Source organism: Tamandua tetradactyla, chromosome X, assembly GCF_023851605.1.
Source record: "Tamandua tetradactyla isolate mTamTet1 chromosome X, mTamTet1.pri, whole genome shotgun sequence".
Lineage (NCBI taxonomy): Eukaryota > Metazoa > Chordata > Mammalia > Pilosa > Myrmecophagidae > Tamandua > Tamandua tetradactyla.
The window spans coordinates 116,286,654-116,302,115 of NC_135353.1; the positions used below are offsets into that span (position 1 = coordinate 116,286,654).

The 15,462-nt window shown below is 48.1% G+C and overlaps 1 protein-coding gene across 3 annotated transcripts in view; it reads left to right on the plus strand.

The window, feature by feature from the left end:
• Positions 1-10,362, plus strand: part of IQSEC2 (IQ motif and Sec7 domain ArfGEF 2) — an 83,268-nt gene extending 72,906 nt beyond the window's left edge. For 2 of the 3 annotated variants that reach the window (XM_077145282.1, XM_077145283.1), the window contains 7 exons: positions 1,146-1,285; positions 2,036-2,161; positions 3,935-4,034; positions 4,707-4,868; positions 6,471-6,644; positions 7,262-7,311; positions 7,907-10,362. In XM_077145282.1, coding sequence (XP_077001397.1) covers positions 1,146-1,285; positions 2,036-2,161; positions 3,935-4,034; positions 4,707-4,868; positions 6,471-6,644; positions 7,262-7,311; positions 7,907-8,872 — 1,718 coding nt within the window. In that variant the 3' untranslated portion in view covers positions 8,873-10,362. The remainder of the gene's footprint in view (positions 1-1,145; positions 1,286-2,035; positions 2,162-3,934; positions 4,035-4,706; positions 4,869-6,470; positions 6,645-7,261; positions 7,312-7,906) is intronic. The other variant, XM_077145281.1, reaches the window with a different exon arrangement.
• The last annotated feature ends 5,100 nt before the right edge of the window (positions 10,363-15,462 follow it).

Sequence of the window (15,462 nt, forward strand, 5' to 3'; positions counted from 1 at the left end):
AAAAACAGCAGTGGGATGAAGGTTGTTCTTTTAGCACCTGTCCTAGGAGGAGGTGTGATCTTTCCAAAGGCAAAAACATTTTCCCTAGCAGAAGGTTTAGAAAGAAGAGTGAGCAGGTTTTACGCAGCAGACAATTAGGAGTGGAAAAGGATGGTAGACTTGGGAGGAGGGAACTAGAGGCTAATTGGAGCTGTCTCCTAGAATCCTACCATTCATTCATTCATTCATTCTCTCTCTTTTTATATATATATACTAGTTTTCCCACCAACTATTAAAAAAGTAAATAAACAGAGAAACACAAGGAATAATACTCATTTCAGAAATTTCAGAAAATATAGAAAATTTATTTTGATCACCCCAAATTCTGCCCTCTACAGGCAAGTATGGTTAATATTTTGGTGTGTTTTCTTCTAAGTCTTTTTTCTTTGGATCTGTAACTTTTTACTATAGTTAATTAAGATCATACTGTCCATGCGATTTATTGTCCTGCTCTTTTCACTTAATTTTCCACAAGAACTTTCTCATGTCATTGAAATCTTTTTGTAAGTGAATTTTAATAACCATATAGTATATATTTTTTAATGGATATACTGTACTTAGCTGTCCTACTATTATTAGAACTTTGGTTGTTTCAAAATTTTTCTCTTGTCTTTTTTTTTTTTTTACATGGGCAGGCACCGAATTTTTCTCTATCTTAAAGAACACTTAGTGAACATCCTTATACATTTATCTTTGTACATATTTCTGATTCATTCCTTGGGGCAAATTCCTAGAAGAGTCACTGGATCTGAACATTTCAGCTCTTGCCAAATTACCTTCCAAAAGAGTTAGGCTACTATACATGCTTGCATCCCTGCACTCTTACTAAAACTGGATATTATCACTTACAATTATTTCTGCCCATTTGAAAGGTTAAAAAAATCGTATCTGATTGTTTTATTTGCAGTACGTTTAGACAAAATTCCTACCCCAGGGAAGACAGTCACTGGCTGTTGTGTTGAAAGGCACCTTCCCAGGTCCTGACAGAGGGTCTGATGGGTGCACCCACTCACTCCCATACTGACCATTACCCTGGCCCATGCCTGGGGGTTGGGTGCAGTGGAGACCCCCTACTACTTACTCCCTGCATTGCTCTCCACACCCAGGGGTTGACAATGGTGAAGACATCCCCCGGGACCTCCTGGTGGGCATCTACCAGCGCATCCAAGGGCGCGAACTGCGGACTAACGACGACCATGTGTCCCAGGTGCAGGCTGTGGAGCGCATGATTGTGGGGAAGAAACCGGTGAGTGCGTTGGGAGGCTGCAGAGGGGACAGGGTTCTGGTCTGCTGCCTCTGCCACTGATCGGTAAGTCACTGAGTCTCTTAACTGCAAAATAGAGCAGCTGATAATGCATTTCCCAAGGGGCTGAGGGATAGGATTAAGTGGAAATGCTCTGTGACTGCTGCATCTTGTACTTTGCAAGTCACATAGTTGGTGCTCTATAAATAGTAACATCCTTCCCACCTCTCTGGTCTTGCCTGCCATTCCAAGGGAGGAGCCATACTAATAGTTAGCTGATAACAAAAGCCAGAACAACTACAGTCAAGGAACATTTACAGATGCCTTTCCACTGAGTCTTGCATTTCACTGGGTGCCAGAGACACAGATAAGAATCTAACACAGTCTCTGCCCTTGGGGGCCCTCACAGACCAGTGGCCTGTCAAACAAAGACACAAATAAAATCATTTCCAGCCCTGGGAAATCAGGAAAGACTTCTTGGAAGAGATAACATTGGAATTTGGCTTTGAAAGAGAGGTGGAATGTGGCCTGATGGAGCTGGGCAAGCAAGGCATTCCAGACCAAGGGAACTATAGAGACAAAGGCAAGGCAGCAGAAAAACTTAGGCCTTACTTGCCTATACTCCTTGCATCAATGACAGCCATTATGTATCAGAGGTTAACTTCCTGTTGCAGTTGGATATTAAGGTACCTGAGACCTGAAGCTGCTGGGCTGACCTTACTGACCCTTACTGATTTCTTCATGCCTATCAAGGTCCTGTCTCTTCCTCACCGTCGACTGGTTTGCTGCTGCCAGCTCTATGAGGTGCCAGATCCCAACCGTCCCCAGAGGCTAGGGTTGCATCAGCGAGAGGTCTTCCTCTTCAATGATCTTCTTGTGGTATGAGCACTGTGGTGGGGAGGGGATAGAAAGGCTATGGTAAGCTTGGACTCTGGATCTGTTGTGGTCCATGTTAGCTTTGGTGGGTGGAGCTCTGCTGAGTAAAGTGTTCTACCATGTGATCTGCATGATCTTGGGCAAGGCATTGGCCTCTCCGCCCCTCCACCTTCTCATAGATCCATTTGGAGGTATTGACATTCACACGGGAGCAGAAAATGTGAAGAGCAGAGGAGATGACAGACTTACAATCTGGAAAGTGCTAGGAAGTGTCCCTCCATAATACAGAGGGTTGGGGAAAGGGAGATGACTCTGGGTGGCCGGGATGCTTGAAGTGATCCTTAAAACAGAGTTCTTCACCAGTATAGATATTTGACAATTAGGGAAGGGACTCTTAGGACACTGTGGGCTGAAAGGGAATCTCAGTCTCCTGTCCAGCCTCTGAACAAGGCAAGAACCAGCCTCCTGGATGGCCCCCTACTTGTATGACTGCAGGGGCAGAAAGCTGCTGACCCCCCAAGGTAGCCAGTTTCCTTTATACCTCTGACTGCCAGAATCTGTCTCCCTATGAGTTTCCCCCAAGAATCTTCATTTAAACCTTGGGATCACAGAGAATATGTGTTCTCCCTCTGCTCTGGACAGTTCTTCAGGAATTTGAGGACAGTAATCCTCTCTCCACCCTCCTTTGGTTTTCTTTCCTTTTGAGCAGGGCTTCTCAATCTTGGTGCTATTGACATTTGGGGTCAGATAATTCGTTGTTGTTGGGGGCTGCCCTGTGTTTTATAGGATGTTTAGCAGAACCTTTATCTCTACTTACTATGTGCCAGTAGCACCCCCCCCCCAACCCCCAACGTAACCAAAAATGTCTCCAGATATCACTAAATGTCCCCTGGTTGGGGATAGGAAGTGGCGGCAAAATCACCTTTGTGAAATGGGGTAATCCCTACCTCATAGGGTCGTCATGAGGACGAAATAAGATGCTGGATATGAAATGGCCTGACCCTGAGGAGTGGCTGGCTTACATTGGTACTCAGTAAATGTTTAAACACCTATCGTGTATTGACACCTATTCTGTGTACCCAGAGATGAATCAGTTTCAGTTCCTTTTCTCAGGGAGCTCATAATCTGAAGGACCTAAAAAATGCTTTGCATAACTATATACTGTAACCATCTTGAAACCAAATACGTTTGCTTTTAAGAGCTAATCGCAGACTGTCTGTGGTATTTGCAGCCTATGTGAATTGAGCCCAGAATGCCCAAGTACTTGATAAAGACATTGGGTTGTTGAGACTGTGGCTTGTGACCATTATGTGCTAGGCCCTGTGGGCCCAGTGGGGATGGGTGAATTACGTTAAAACCAGACCCCTGCTTCTTGGTGCTCCCAGTCCGGCAAGGGACAACTACATATACTGAGGGCTACATAATACCTGACAGGTAAAAGGTACTGAACCAGCACTCTGGATACTGAGAAATGGGAAAAAAGAAATCCCTCTAGAACATTAGGACAGGCTTCCTGGAGGGAATAGCATACAGTTACTTCTTGTAAAAATTGTAAATTCCTGTTGTGCATCGTCATTACATCAGGAACTTGCGTTCTCTCCCACCTCTACCATTCTTCTCCGCAAGCTTCAGTTCTCCCCGACTTGTGGATATATGTGTTTGTGTGTATGTCTGTTTGTGGGGGTATGAGAGCAGGGTGAATACTAGAAATAGGTACCATGTGGAAATTCCCTACCCCAAACCCTGCCTCTTGTTTTTTTCCCACCCCTGCCAAAGGTCACCAAAATTTTCCAGAAGAAGAAGATCTTGGTGACGTATAGCTTCCGTCAGTCCTTTCCTCTCGTGGAAATGCACATGCAGCTCTTCCAGAATTCATGTGAGTCCCTTCTTGGATCCTAGCATCTCAAGAGTCTATTCAGTGGCCCCCATGCTCATCCTTTGTCCATACCAGTCTCCTGTGGCTGCCTTTCCTAGCCAACCACTCATCCATACCAGCCTCCAATTTCTGGAGTCCTTTACAATGGGGCTAAGGTCTCCAAAGCACCTACCTTGGTCCTGGAATGAAGGGCAGCCCAGCATGGAGTATGGCATGGGCCTAGCACTGGGAGAGCCCCTGCTCTTACAGAGAACCACAGTGTGTGTGTGTGTGTGTGCACACATGCACGTGTGCACACACATGTTCTCTGGGTGGGCTGAAGAGATGGCTATCATGCTGAGCCTTGAAGGGCTGAGCCAGGAGGAGCTTCACTGGGTGGCATTCTGGGCAGCAGAACCAATGTGAGTACATGCAGAGGTGTAAAGGGCAAGGGTCCCAGACAGTAGCATAGAGTTCAGTTTGCCTTTATGTTCTAGAATATAGGGAGTAACAGAACCATGGTGATTATGAGTTTGGGGGATGTGGGGACAAAGGTGAGCCATCGAAGATTCTTGAGAAGAGAGGAGGCATGATCAGAGCTGGATATTAGAAAAATCATTTCACTTATTAGCCACCTTGCTTCAGTCCTGACAGAGGTGCCCAACCTTCCTTGCCACCTCTGTTGCTCTGCAGATTACCAGTTTGGGATCAAGTTACTGTCTGCGGTACCTGGCGGGGAGAGAAAAGTCCTCATTATCTTCAATGCTCCCAGCCTCCAGGACCGGCTGCGCTTCACATCTGACTTGCGCGAGTCCATTGCCGAGGTGCAAGAGATGGAGAAATACCGCGTGGAGTGTGAGTAGCCCAGCCACCTCTCCTTTCCCCTCTTCTAATATACTGCCCCGCAGAAAACAAGAATCCTGTCCTCTGACAGCCTCAGAGTTGAGGTTGGCTTTATCCACCCTTCCCACCCTCATTCCAGGAACCCCTCAGCCTCTGCTTGAATACTTTCAATGACAAGGGGTTGACAAGGGGGAATAATCTATTTCCCAAACTCAGATCATTATTCCAAGCCCTAATTATGAGCTAACTCTTCCTTCTATTGGAAGACAGCAGGAAGAATCAGGGTATTGGAGGTAGGACTCTATTTTTAGACCCCAGGTAAGCTATTTATTATCTGGGTAAACTGGGGCAAGTTACTTAACCCCCTGAGGCCCAGTATCTTCATACATGAAATTGGGATAGTGAAATCTCCTTCACAGAGTTGTGGCGATTAAGTGAGATAAAGTGGACAAAGTGTCCTAATGCATTTTAGGGGCTCAACAAATACGATTCCCTTTCTCACACTCTCCTCTACTATCTATGCATGCTAATTTCTGAGCTGAGTCTTGGTGACCTATCCTCTCAGCCCCCCAGGGACTACACCAGGTCATTTTGATCATATCTAATGGAAAACAGTGATTATATCTCATTCCTCCCATTGCCCTCCAAGTTTTCTCTTCTTCAGGCTAAACAGTCCCAGTTCCTTGTCACAGTTAAGTAACATGATGATAAGGAGAAAGAGGTAGGCAGACAGAGAAAGAGAGAGAGACAGAGGCATCAGACAGCTCTTTGGTGAGGACTTCACAGTTGCAGGGTCTACTCTACTCAGCAAGGCAGGGTCACAAATTTCTGTTTGCCAGATCCCTTGAGACCCTGAGGAAATTCAGAGAGAGAGAAAGCGATTAGGGTACCATGACAATAGACAAGAGAGCACAGGCTACAGAGTCAGGCAGACCTGCTCCCAGAAGGTCAGCTCCACCATTACCAGCAAGCTCCATGTCACGTCTCTGACTCTCAGACTCTTCCTTTGAAAAATGTGGAGGGTAATACTTAACCTCAGAACTGTTGTGAGGAACTGAAAGAGATGAAGTATGTATAGCACCCAGCAAACTGCCCAGCACGGAAAGTATTCAATTCCCGTCAGTTTCCTGCTCCTGTTCTTCCAGGAGTCTCTCTGCTCTGGAGCCAGGTATCTGAGAGCTGAGTGAGCTCTGGAAAGATTGCCCTTTGCCATAGGCTAGCAGGGCCTCCCTGTGCCTACTGTGAACCACCTGCTGTGAAGCTCTTTGTTAACAGGCAAGGGTGGTTTGGGAGACTGAGAGGGGGCAGGGATGGGGAGAGGCAAGGAGGGTGAAAGGAAGGGGAAAGGAGCAGGAAGAACTGACATTGTAAAAGGATGAAGGGAAGACTGGTCACGAGGAGATGGTGCAAGACAAGGGCTGGGCACTGAGGGGAGCTTCCGAGATGAGGCTGAGGTTTAGGGGAAAATGTGCTGGTTGTCTAGAGGGCAAAACTGGAAGCCTGGAGGACAGAGGAAAGGAAGAGGAGTCAGGCTCTTGGAGGGTTGGGGTCAGTCAGGCGGAATCTCACTCCTGTTCCTGACCTTTGCTCACTATCTCTCCCACTGCCACCCAGCGGAGCTGGAGAAGCAGAAAGGTATGATGCGGCCTAACGCCTCACAGCCCGGAGGGGCTAAGGACTCAGTGAATGGGACCCTGGTCCGCAGTAGCCTGGAGGACACTTATGGAGCAGGCGATGGGCTCAAACGGGGTGCACTCAGCAGCTCTTTGCGAGACCTCTCTGATGCAGGTAAGTCTTCTGGGCCCCTGCCCTAGCTGGGGAGACGAGGAACCAGGTGTCCTCTTTGCTTCCTATCACTTACCACCAGCCTTCCCTCAACTGGCCACACGCACACACACATACACACGCATACATGCGCGTACACACACACACACACACACACACACCTGCCTTCATCCATAGCCCTGGGCACTGTGCCACAGGGGGCCTGGTAGCCAGGTCAGAACAGGTGGAGCCCAGGGTTTGGGCTAGGGAGTGTGAAGTGGGGCCACAGTCTTAGCCTCTCTCTCTCTCTCTCTTTCTATCTCTCCCTCTCTCTCTCCTCTCTCTCTCTCTTTCTCTTTCTCTCTCTCTCTCTCTCTCTCTCTCTGCTCCACCTCTCCTCCTCTTCTTCCTCTTCTCTCTCTCCTATACTACCTCTCCTCCTCTTCCTCCTCCTTCATCTTTTCCTCTTCTTTTCTTCTCTACCTCTCCTCCTCCCCACCTCCCCCTCTTCAATGGGGGAAAGGGATAAAGGGGTGTCTGTCCCCGGGAGGGGCCCAGGCCTGGTGCCCAGCTCTGGAGCCCAGCAGGGTGGGGAGGGGGGGTTGCTGCTCTGACGCTGGGCTCCTTGCTTGTGGGTGCAGGGAAGCGGGGGCGGCGTAACAGCGTGGGATCGCTGGACAGCACCATCGAAGTAAGTGCCAGCTCCTGCCCCACTCGTCCTCTGCATGAGCCCTGCCCCGCCGTGGAGCCCCAGAGGAGGAGGGGACCTGTTGCTTCCCCTTCTTCTGTGCTGGGAAACGTGTGGCTGCCTCTCCCAGCCAACCACTCTCTCCATCTGTCCTCAACTCTGTCTGTCCTCACTCTGCCTGTCTCTCAGTCTGTCTTCCCCTCTCCCATGGCCCTTCTCAGGCCCAGGGCAGACACTGAGCAGTGACGCCCTTGAAGCTGGGCCATGAGAAGCTCTTACTCCAAGTCCTGCTCTTTGACCCTGAGCAAGTTACTCTGCCTCTCTGGGCCTAATATTTTTCTTGCCTGCAAAATGGGAATGACGAGGAGGTCATATTAATTCTTCCTCTCCCAGCTGAGGCTCAGATGAGATAGTGGATGTGACAGCAGACCTTGACAAGCTGGGAAGCTCCATGTACAAGTACAGGACTGTTATTTTGTTATTATCATGGCTTGGGGGTTCCTGTCTCCCCAGCTCCAGCCCTCAGGAACAGGGGTGGAGTTTAGGGTTGGGGGTTTAGGACCTCTAGACCGGCCTGACTCCCCCCTCCCCCTTCCAGGGGTCTGTTATTAGCAGTCCACGCCCTCATCAGAGGATGCCACCTCCGCCCCCACCCCCGCCGCCAGAGGAGTACAAGAGCCAGAGGCCCGTCTCCAACTCCTCATCCTTCCTGGGCTCCCTATTTGGAAGCAAGCGGGGCAAGGGGCCCTTCCAGATGCCACCACCGCCAACAGGCCAGGCCTCTGCCTCCTCTTCATCTGCTTCTTCCACCCACCATCACCACCACCACCACCACCATGGTCACAGCCATGGTGGCCTGGGGGTGCTACCTGATGGGCAGTCCAAGCTCCAGGCCCTGCATGCCCAGTATTGCCAAGGACCAGGCCCTGCCCCACCCCCCTACCTCCCACCCCAACAACCCCCTCTACCCCCACCTCCTCAGCAGCCCCCACCCCTTCCCCAGCTGGGTTCCATCCCACCACCTCCAGCCTCAGCCCCACCTGTGGGACCACACCGCCACTTCCATGCCCATGGCCCAGTCCCAGGCCCCCAGCACTATACTTTGGGCCGGCCAGGCAGGGCTCCTAGGCGGGGAGCTGGAGGACACCCTCAGTTTGCGCCACATGGCCGCCACCCCCTGCACCAGCCCACATCCCCGTTGCCCCTGTACAGTCCTGCCCCCCAGCACCCTCCAGCCCACAAACAGGGCCCCAAACACTTTATCTTTAGTCACCACCCACAGATGATGCCAACAGCAGGGGCCTCTGGGGGCCCTGGATCCCGGCCGCCAGGAGGTTCCTACTCTCACCCCCACCACCCCCAGTCACCATTGTCACCACACTCACCCATCCCACCCCACCCCTCCTACCCACCTCTGCCCCCACCCTCACCCCATACCCCGCACTCACCCCTGCCACCCACCTCACCCCATGGTCCACTGCACGCCTCTGGGCCCCCTGGCACAGCCAATCCACCCACTGCAAACCCCAAGGCCAAGCCAAGCCGGATCAGCACCGTGGTCTGATGATTGGATAGAGTGTGCTGGGGCCCGGGAAGATCTGAGGAAACCATAGCAGGAGGGACCTTGTACCCTTTCTGCTGCCTCAGTTTTTTCAAAATATATATACACATACAAATCTCCTCCCCTTGAGAACCCTCCGCTAACCCCTCAACAGTCATCATGGGGTTTTCTTCCGGATTTGAAGTTCCTTGCCACTCAAAGCCTAGACCCAGGGCTATCTGGCCTTGGGGAGTGGTGAGGACCTCTCAGAAATCCTCTTCCCTTTTACCCTCTCTTCATCTCAGTCCCCCTCCCCTCCCCTGTTTTCCCTGGAGGTCTAGCCAGATGGCCTCAGACCCCAGGCCCTAGCTGGACGGCCTCAGACCTCCGGGCATTCAGCTCTGGCTGGTAGAGAAGGGCGGGTGTCAGGAGCTCTCTAAGGGTGAAGGTTTTCCCAGAGCTTCTCTGGCATATGGGGCTAGGAAAGAGCTCTGTAGAGTTGTGGTCAAACCGTAGCTGGCTTGGCCCTCTCACTGACCTCAGGGCCTGGCCATGCACCTCCATGTGTCTTTCTGCCTGCTGGAGGACATAGACTGTCAATATACTTGGTGGGTGGGACCCCACTTATAATGGCCCCCAGATGGGACAGTGCTTCCTCTCTGGATCCAGTCTATGCCCTCTCTCCAGTGGGCCCTAGCCCAGACCTCTTGAGCTTCAGGACCTTGTCTCACCCTGCAACCTTCTTATCCTGATCAAAGTCCAGACAGGTTTTTTCCCTTTCTTTTTTTTTTCTTTCTGTTTTTTATGGAGGAGGGGGGCAGGTCTGGGATGAGAAGGGCACTGCCCTCCACCCATATTGCATGCCCCCTCCTCCATTCCCTTACACTTATTCTGCCTACAACTGAAGACAATGCACTTTACAGATATCACCCACACACACCTCGCTGAGCAGGGCACTCAGCATCAGCCCCGGGGAGAGAGGTTTCCAGAGGGTCATCGTGAGCCCAAGATGTCCTTCCTGAGGCAGAGATTGAAGCCATCAGAGTGGGGGGCTGGGAGCCAGGATGCCTGAGTCCTTCTGTCCGTCAAAATCTCCACTGCCTCTCCAGCCCCTTTGCCGCCCTGTTTATTTATTATAAATATATTTTTTACAAGTGCCAGCTCCTTTTTTTGCCCTGCATATCCAGTCCCTTTCTGAGCTCCTACCTCCCTCTCCTCTCTCCACCATGGTCACTCAGTACAGACAGACAGACCCTGGCTGTATGAAGGGCCGGGAACCTCGGGGGGCTTAGGGTGGGGGAGGGTGGCAGTGGGAGGGGCTGTATGGAGAGGAGCCCGGGGTTCAGGCATTGTCTTTTTTCTTCCTTGTATATAAGAATGTATATTTGATGCCTCATAAAAGACCTTGTGCTCACCTCCTGCCTCTGCATCCTACTTTTGCCCTCCTTTCCCCCCTGTGGAGCCCATGGAGAAAGAGGCCTTAACCCAGGGAGATGACGAGCTGATAGCAGAAGTTCAGGCAACTGGGTGGGCAAAATGCTTTGGCTGGGTGGGAGGTAAGGGTGAAGGAGGGTTCCCTATATCATTTCATAAGTAGTCTGCATGATATAGCAGAGAGAATTTGGGCTTTGGAGTTGATTCTGTTCCAATCTGGGGTTTTCCACTTCCTAGGCATGTGAACTTGGGAAAGTTATCCTCTCTGAGTCACAAAGTCTCAGTTCCCTACATTTAAACCTTAGCCACATGGAGTTGTAATGATTCCATGAGGTCATGAACATCAAACAGCCGCATGGAGTAAGTGCTCAATAAGTTTAGTTCCTTTCTCTGTTGCAGGTTTGGTACTTCCACTCTTGTGTCACCTATTCTCATCTTCTGTGACTGGCCTGCCTTTGCCCTGGAGCCCCCTCCCTCCTCAACAGCTGACCACATTCCTCTCCTTGAGGGTTGGGGGTGTGATTTGGGCCAGGAAGGCACAGGGCTAAATACATAATAAGAGCTCTGTTTATATACTTAGGATGTTAGATAACAAATAGCTGACCTCCCTTTAGCTAATAGAAGAGATAGACCTAGAGAACAGAAGGGTCTTTCACAGAACACACAGCAAGTCAGAAGATGGGATTTCCTGACTTCTATCCCAGGCCCCTTTCCAATCCTCCAGACTGCCTCCTTATGAAACCAACATGTTTCTAGCACCGGGACAGATTATGTCCTGGTTATCAGCATAGCACAGGAGGGACGTGGCAGAGCAAGGGCTCTTGGTTAGGGTCAGAAGGGTCCCCAGAAGCAGCGTTCAGCAAATATTTGTGCTGCCTTCCTAGAATCTGGAATGGACTCTAAGAGGGAATGGTTTGGTTGATCCCTCTCTTTAGCAGCTTGTACCATTGTCTCCCCCCCGCCCCATATGCTCATTCAAAGGCCTCCCTAGGAGGATAGCTAACAAAAACAGCAGCTGGGGCCATCTAAGCATTCAATGCCTCCTGGAGGACCAGACTGAGCATTTGAAGAGCTTAATCCCAGAGGATTCCGAATTGAGTCCAGTCAGTATTTTTGGTGTTTGGTTCTTCCGTTGTAGACCAAGCTGAACTACCTTTTATCACTCACCCTTCTCCTACCCTCAGCTTGATGCTGGATTCATCTTCTCAAAGCTCAGCGTTTTACACTCAAATTCTGGCTCAGTGACTTGACTATGTACCTTTGGAGACCTTCAGAGCCAGGTCTTTTCTCCTGTAGAATGGGAACAATAATCTTTCAAGGCACTTGTCAGCACATGCATGGGAAATGTCTACCTCCTGCCAGATACACAGTAAGCTGTTCTTGGCCACCTGCACAAGCAAGTGCAAACTCCTTTCTCTAGATATTGGGGTTGTCCACGTGCCTAGCTCCGTAGTCGTAATGCATTGCTGAGCCACACTTTGGCCAGCCACTCACAGTTCCCTGAAAATGCCTGGGTGTACTTTCCAACCACAGTATTTTTGCCTGCACTTTTCTGCCTGTCAGATGTACTGCCTCCAACATCTGTGATAAAGATTTTCCCACTCTTGCAGGATGGGCTTAAAGGATCTGTCCTTCACAAAATGTGCCTTTCATCACATTCTCTCAGCTCCTATACATCATTATCTATCTTCCCCACCAGACCATAAGTTCCTTGAGAGGGATACCAGTTCAAATCATCTCTGTCCAGGGCATTGCCCACCACAGTGCCTGGCACAGTACAGATGTCACTAAAATTGTGTTGATTGAATGAAAAGTTCATTCTAAGCTAAATCTTAGAGTAACTTATCTTTCCATAGAATTATTGATTGATGTGTCCTACATACCAAGCTTTTTGGGCCCCTCTGGCACCTCCTCATGCTTCCCTTCAGCTCCTTCCTAAGTTATCCTCCTTTCCTCCTCATTGCAGTCCCAGCACTGGGATTTTTCTGCCCCGCCCTCACCCTCTCCCCAAAGCTCACCATCCAGACTGCAGGGCGTAGTTCAGCACCTCACCTCCCTGTTTGTTTGAGGACCTAAATACAAGCCCATTGGCTGCTCTCATTATCAAAGATTCTACTACCGTTCTGTTTGGGGATATGGATGGGGACGGAGAAACCACATAACAAAGGACCTAAAGATCCTAGAATCTCACAGAATTCTTACTCTTTTTCTAGACCAGTGCTGTCCAATAGATCTTTCTGTGTTATATTGGACTGCACTATCTAATACATGTGGCTATTGAGTACTTGAAATGTGGCTAGTGTGACTGAGGAACTGCTTTTTTTTTTTTTTTTTTTTGGCTTGGGCAGGCACTGGGACTCAAACCCAGGTCTCCGGCATGACAGGGGAGAACTCTGCCTGCTGAGCCACTGTTGCCCGCCCAGAACTGCAGTTCTAATTGTGTTTAATTCACATTTAAATGGTCACATATGGGTAGTGGCTATCATAAGAGTTCAGGATTAGACCTTCAGGAGCAAACAGCCTGATGGGGTTGTCAATGCAATATGAGTACAGGCCTAGGGGAAGCACAGGGTATATGGGAGAACACAGAAGGGGAAAACCCAACTTGGGGTGGGAGGGCGGGGGTCAGGGAAGGTTTTCTGGAAAACTGCCCTTTTAGCTGAGTCTTGAGGGGTAAGAAGGAATTGACCTGGTAAGGAAGGACATTTGTCAGAGGGAACAGCATATGCAAAGGCCTGGAGGTATGAGAGTATGCAATGTTAGTGGATTAGTGAGAAAGGAATGGGAGAGAACAGCCCAATCAGTGGATACAGCATGTACCAAAGCACGGAGGTACCATCTTCCCCTTTGTAATTAATGAGTATTTTGTGGAGAGATGCATTGTGACTATGTAAATATCCTGTAACTCCTCAAACCAGTTTTAGCATTCACTGATGATTCTCACCTGAATGAATTATTATGACCACGGTTGCCAAATGGTGATTTTCTAATATCATTCATTCTCTAATATTTCCTAATATCTAATATTTTCTAATACCACTTTATACGTGTTAGTTTTCTACTGTAATGGAGCACATTCCTTTTTCCCACATTCATTTATATCATCATGGACTCACGGTTGTCTCTTTCATTCAATGAGTTTATTTTGATGTTCAAAATGTCCCAGATTTGACCAATAGGAGGCCCTTCAGGTTGGCCCCTGTGCCCTTTTGACATGTCTCCAGCTTTGAGAATTTTCTTGCTTTTTGGCACCACAAGACATCCCAGACCTATCTTGTACTTTCCCTACCCAACCCTAGAATCAGCCATTTTTGCCAAGAAGTCCTGGTTCTTTGTAGTAGAGAATGGTATTTACAAAACCAAGATTTGGGCGCTAGGTGTTACATTTTAACAGTTTGCTATTTTATTTGGAAAAAAGTGTTGGCATCCATTGATGATTTTCTAACTCCATCATTCCTTCTGTATTTATTATTTGGCATTCTACTTTAAGGAAAAGCTGTCCTTTTTCCCTCATTTTATTTATTCATATTAGTATGGACTCATGGATTTTTATTGTATTTTATTCCATGAGTTATAATCCACTACTATCGTAATTTATTTCAACTCATTATTTTGAATATATTGCTTTATTGTTTATGTATAAGTATTAAGCATAGAATATACATCTATAGTTCTCTAATTCTTTCTCTCTGATATATATATATATATACATGAGTTCATACAGATACCTTGCAGAGGCTCTTTTAATAGTCCAGGATAGAAGGTGGTGCAGGGAAAAGGGGTGTAATCCAGATTTATTTAGGAGTTAGAACTGACAGCTCATCATACCTACTTCAAATATGTTTCATAAATGAAAAAAGAGAGGCACAAAGTCACCCTCATTCAGTTTATCCAGAAAACATGGATAGAGGACTGAGTGTTTGAGAGCCCAGCCAAGCCTTCCAGTCACTGCCCTGTACCAACTTCATGCCAGACCCTCTCTCCCAGGTGAGTGGGTGAGACCAACCCAGCCACCAGCTCGGAGAGAGCTCCCTGATACTTCCCAATTATTATTATTTTTTAATTGATAAAACATAACAACATACAAACACAAACATTCTTAACATACGAACTTTCCATTCTGGGTATATAATCAATGACTCACAATATCATCACATAGTTGTATATTCATCACCATGATCATTTCTTAGAACACTTGCATCACTCCAGAAAAAGAAATAAAAAGAAAAAAAGAAAAAACTCATACATACCATACCCCTTACCCCTCCCTTTCATTGACCACTAGTATTTCCATCTACTCAATTTATTTTAACATTTGTTCCCCCTATTATCTACTTTTAATCCATATGTTTTACTCATCTTTCCATACCATAGATAAAAGGAGCATCAGACACAAGGTTTTCACGATCACACAGTCACACTACAAAAGCTATATCATTATAAAATCATCTTCAAGAAACATGGCTACTGGAACACAGCTCTACAGTTTCAGGCACTTCCCTCTAGCCTAATACACCTTAATCTAAAAAAGGGATATCTATGTAATGCATAAGAATAACCCCAGCAAACCTCTTGACTCTGTCTGAAATCTCTCAGCCACTGACACTTTATTTTGTCTATTTCTCTCTTCCCCCTTTCAGTAGAGAAGGTTTTCTCAATCCCTTGGTGCTGAGTCCCAGCTCATTCTAGGATTTCTGTCCCACATTGCCAGGGAGGTTTATACCCCTGGGAGTCATGTCCCACAGAAGGAGAGGGAGGGCAGTGAGTTTGCTTGCCTGTTGGATTAGAGAGATATAGGCCACGTCTGAGCAACAAAAGAGGTTCTCTGGAGGTGACTCTTAGGCCTAATTTTAAGTAAGCTTAGCCTATCCTTTGTGGGGATAAGTTTCCTGTGAACAAACCCCAAGATTGCAGGCTCAGCCTATTGATTTGGTTGTCCCCACTGCTTGTGAGAATATCAGGAATTCTCCAAATGGGGAAGTTGAATTTTTCCCCTTTCCCCCAATGGGACTTTGCAAATACTTCTTTATTCACTGTTCAAATCACTCTGTTTCCCAATTCTTAACCCTGCAGTGTCCAGATTCAGTTTAATCTCCAGCAAGACCCAAGACTTGGGCAAGAATCCCATTTCTTGAATGCCTTATAGTGTGGGGAGCACCCTGCTGAGACTTTTACAGGCA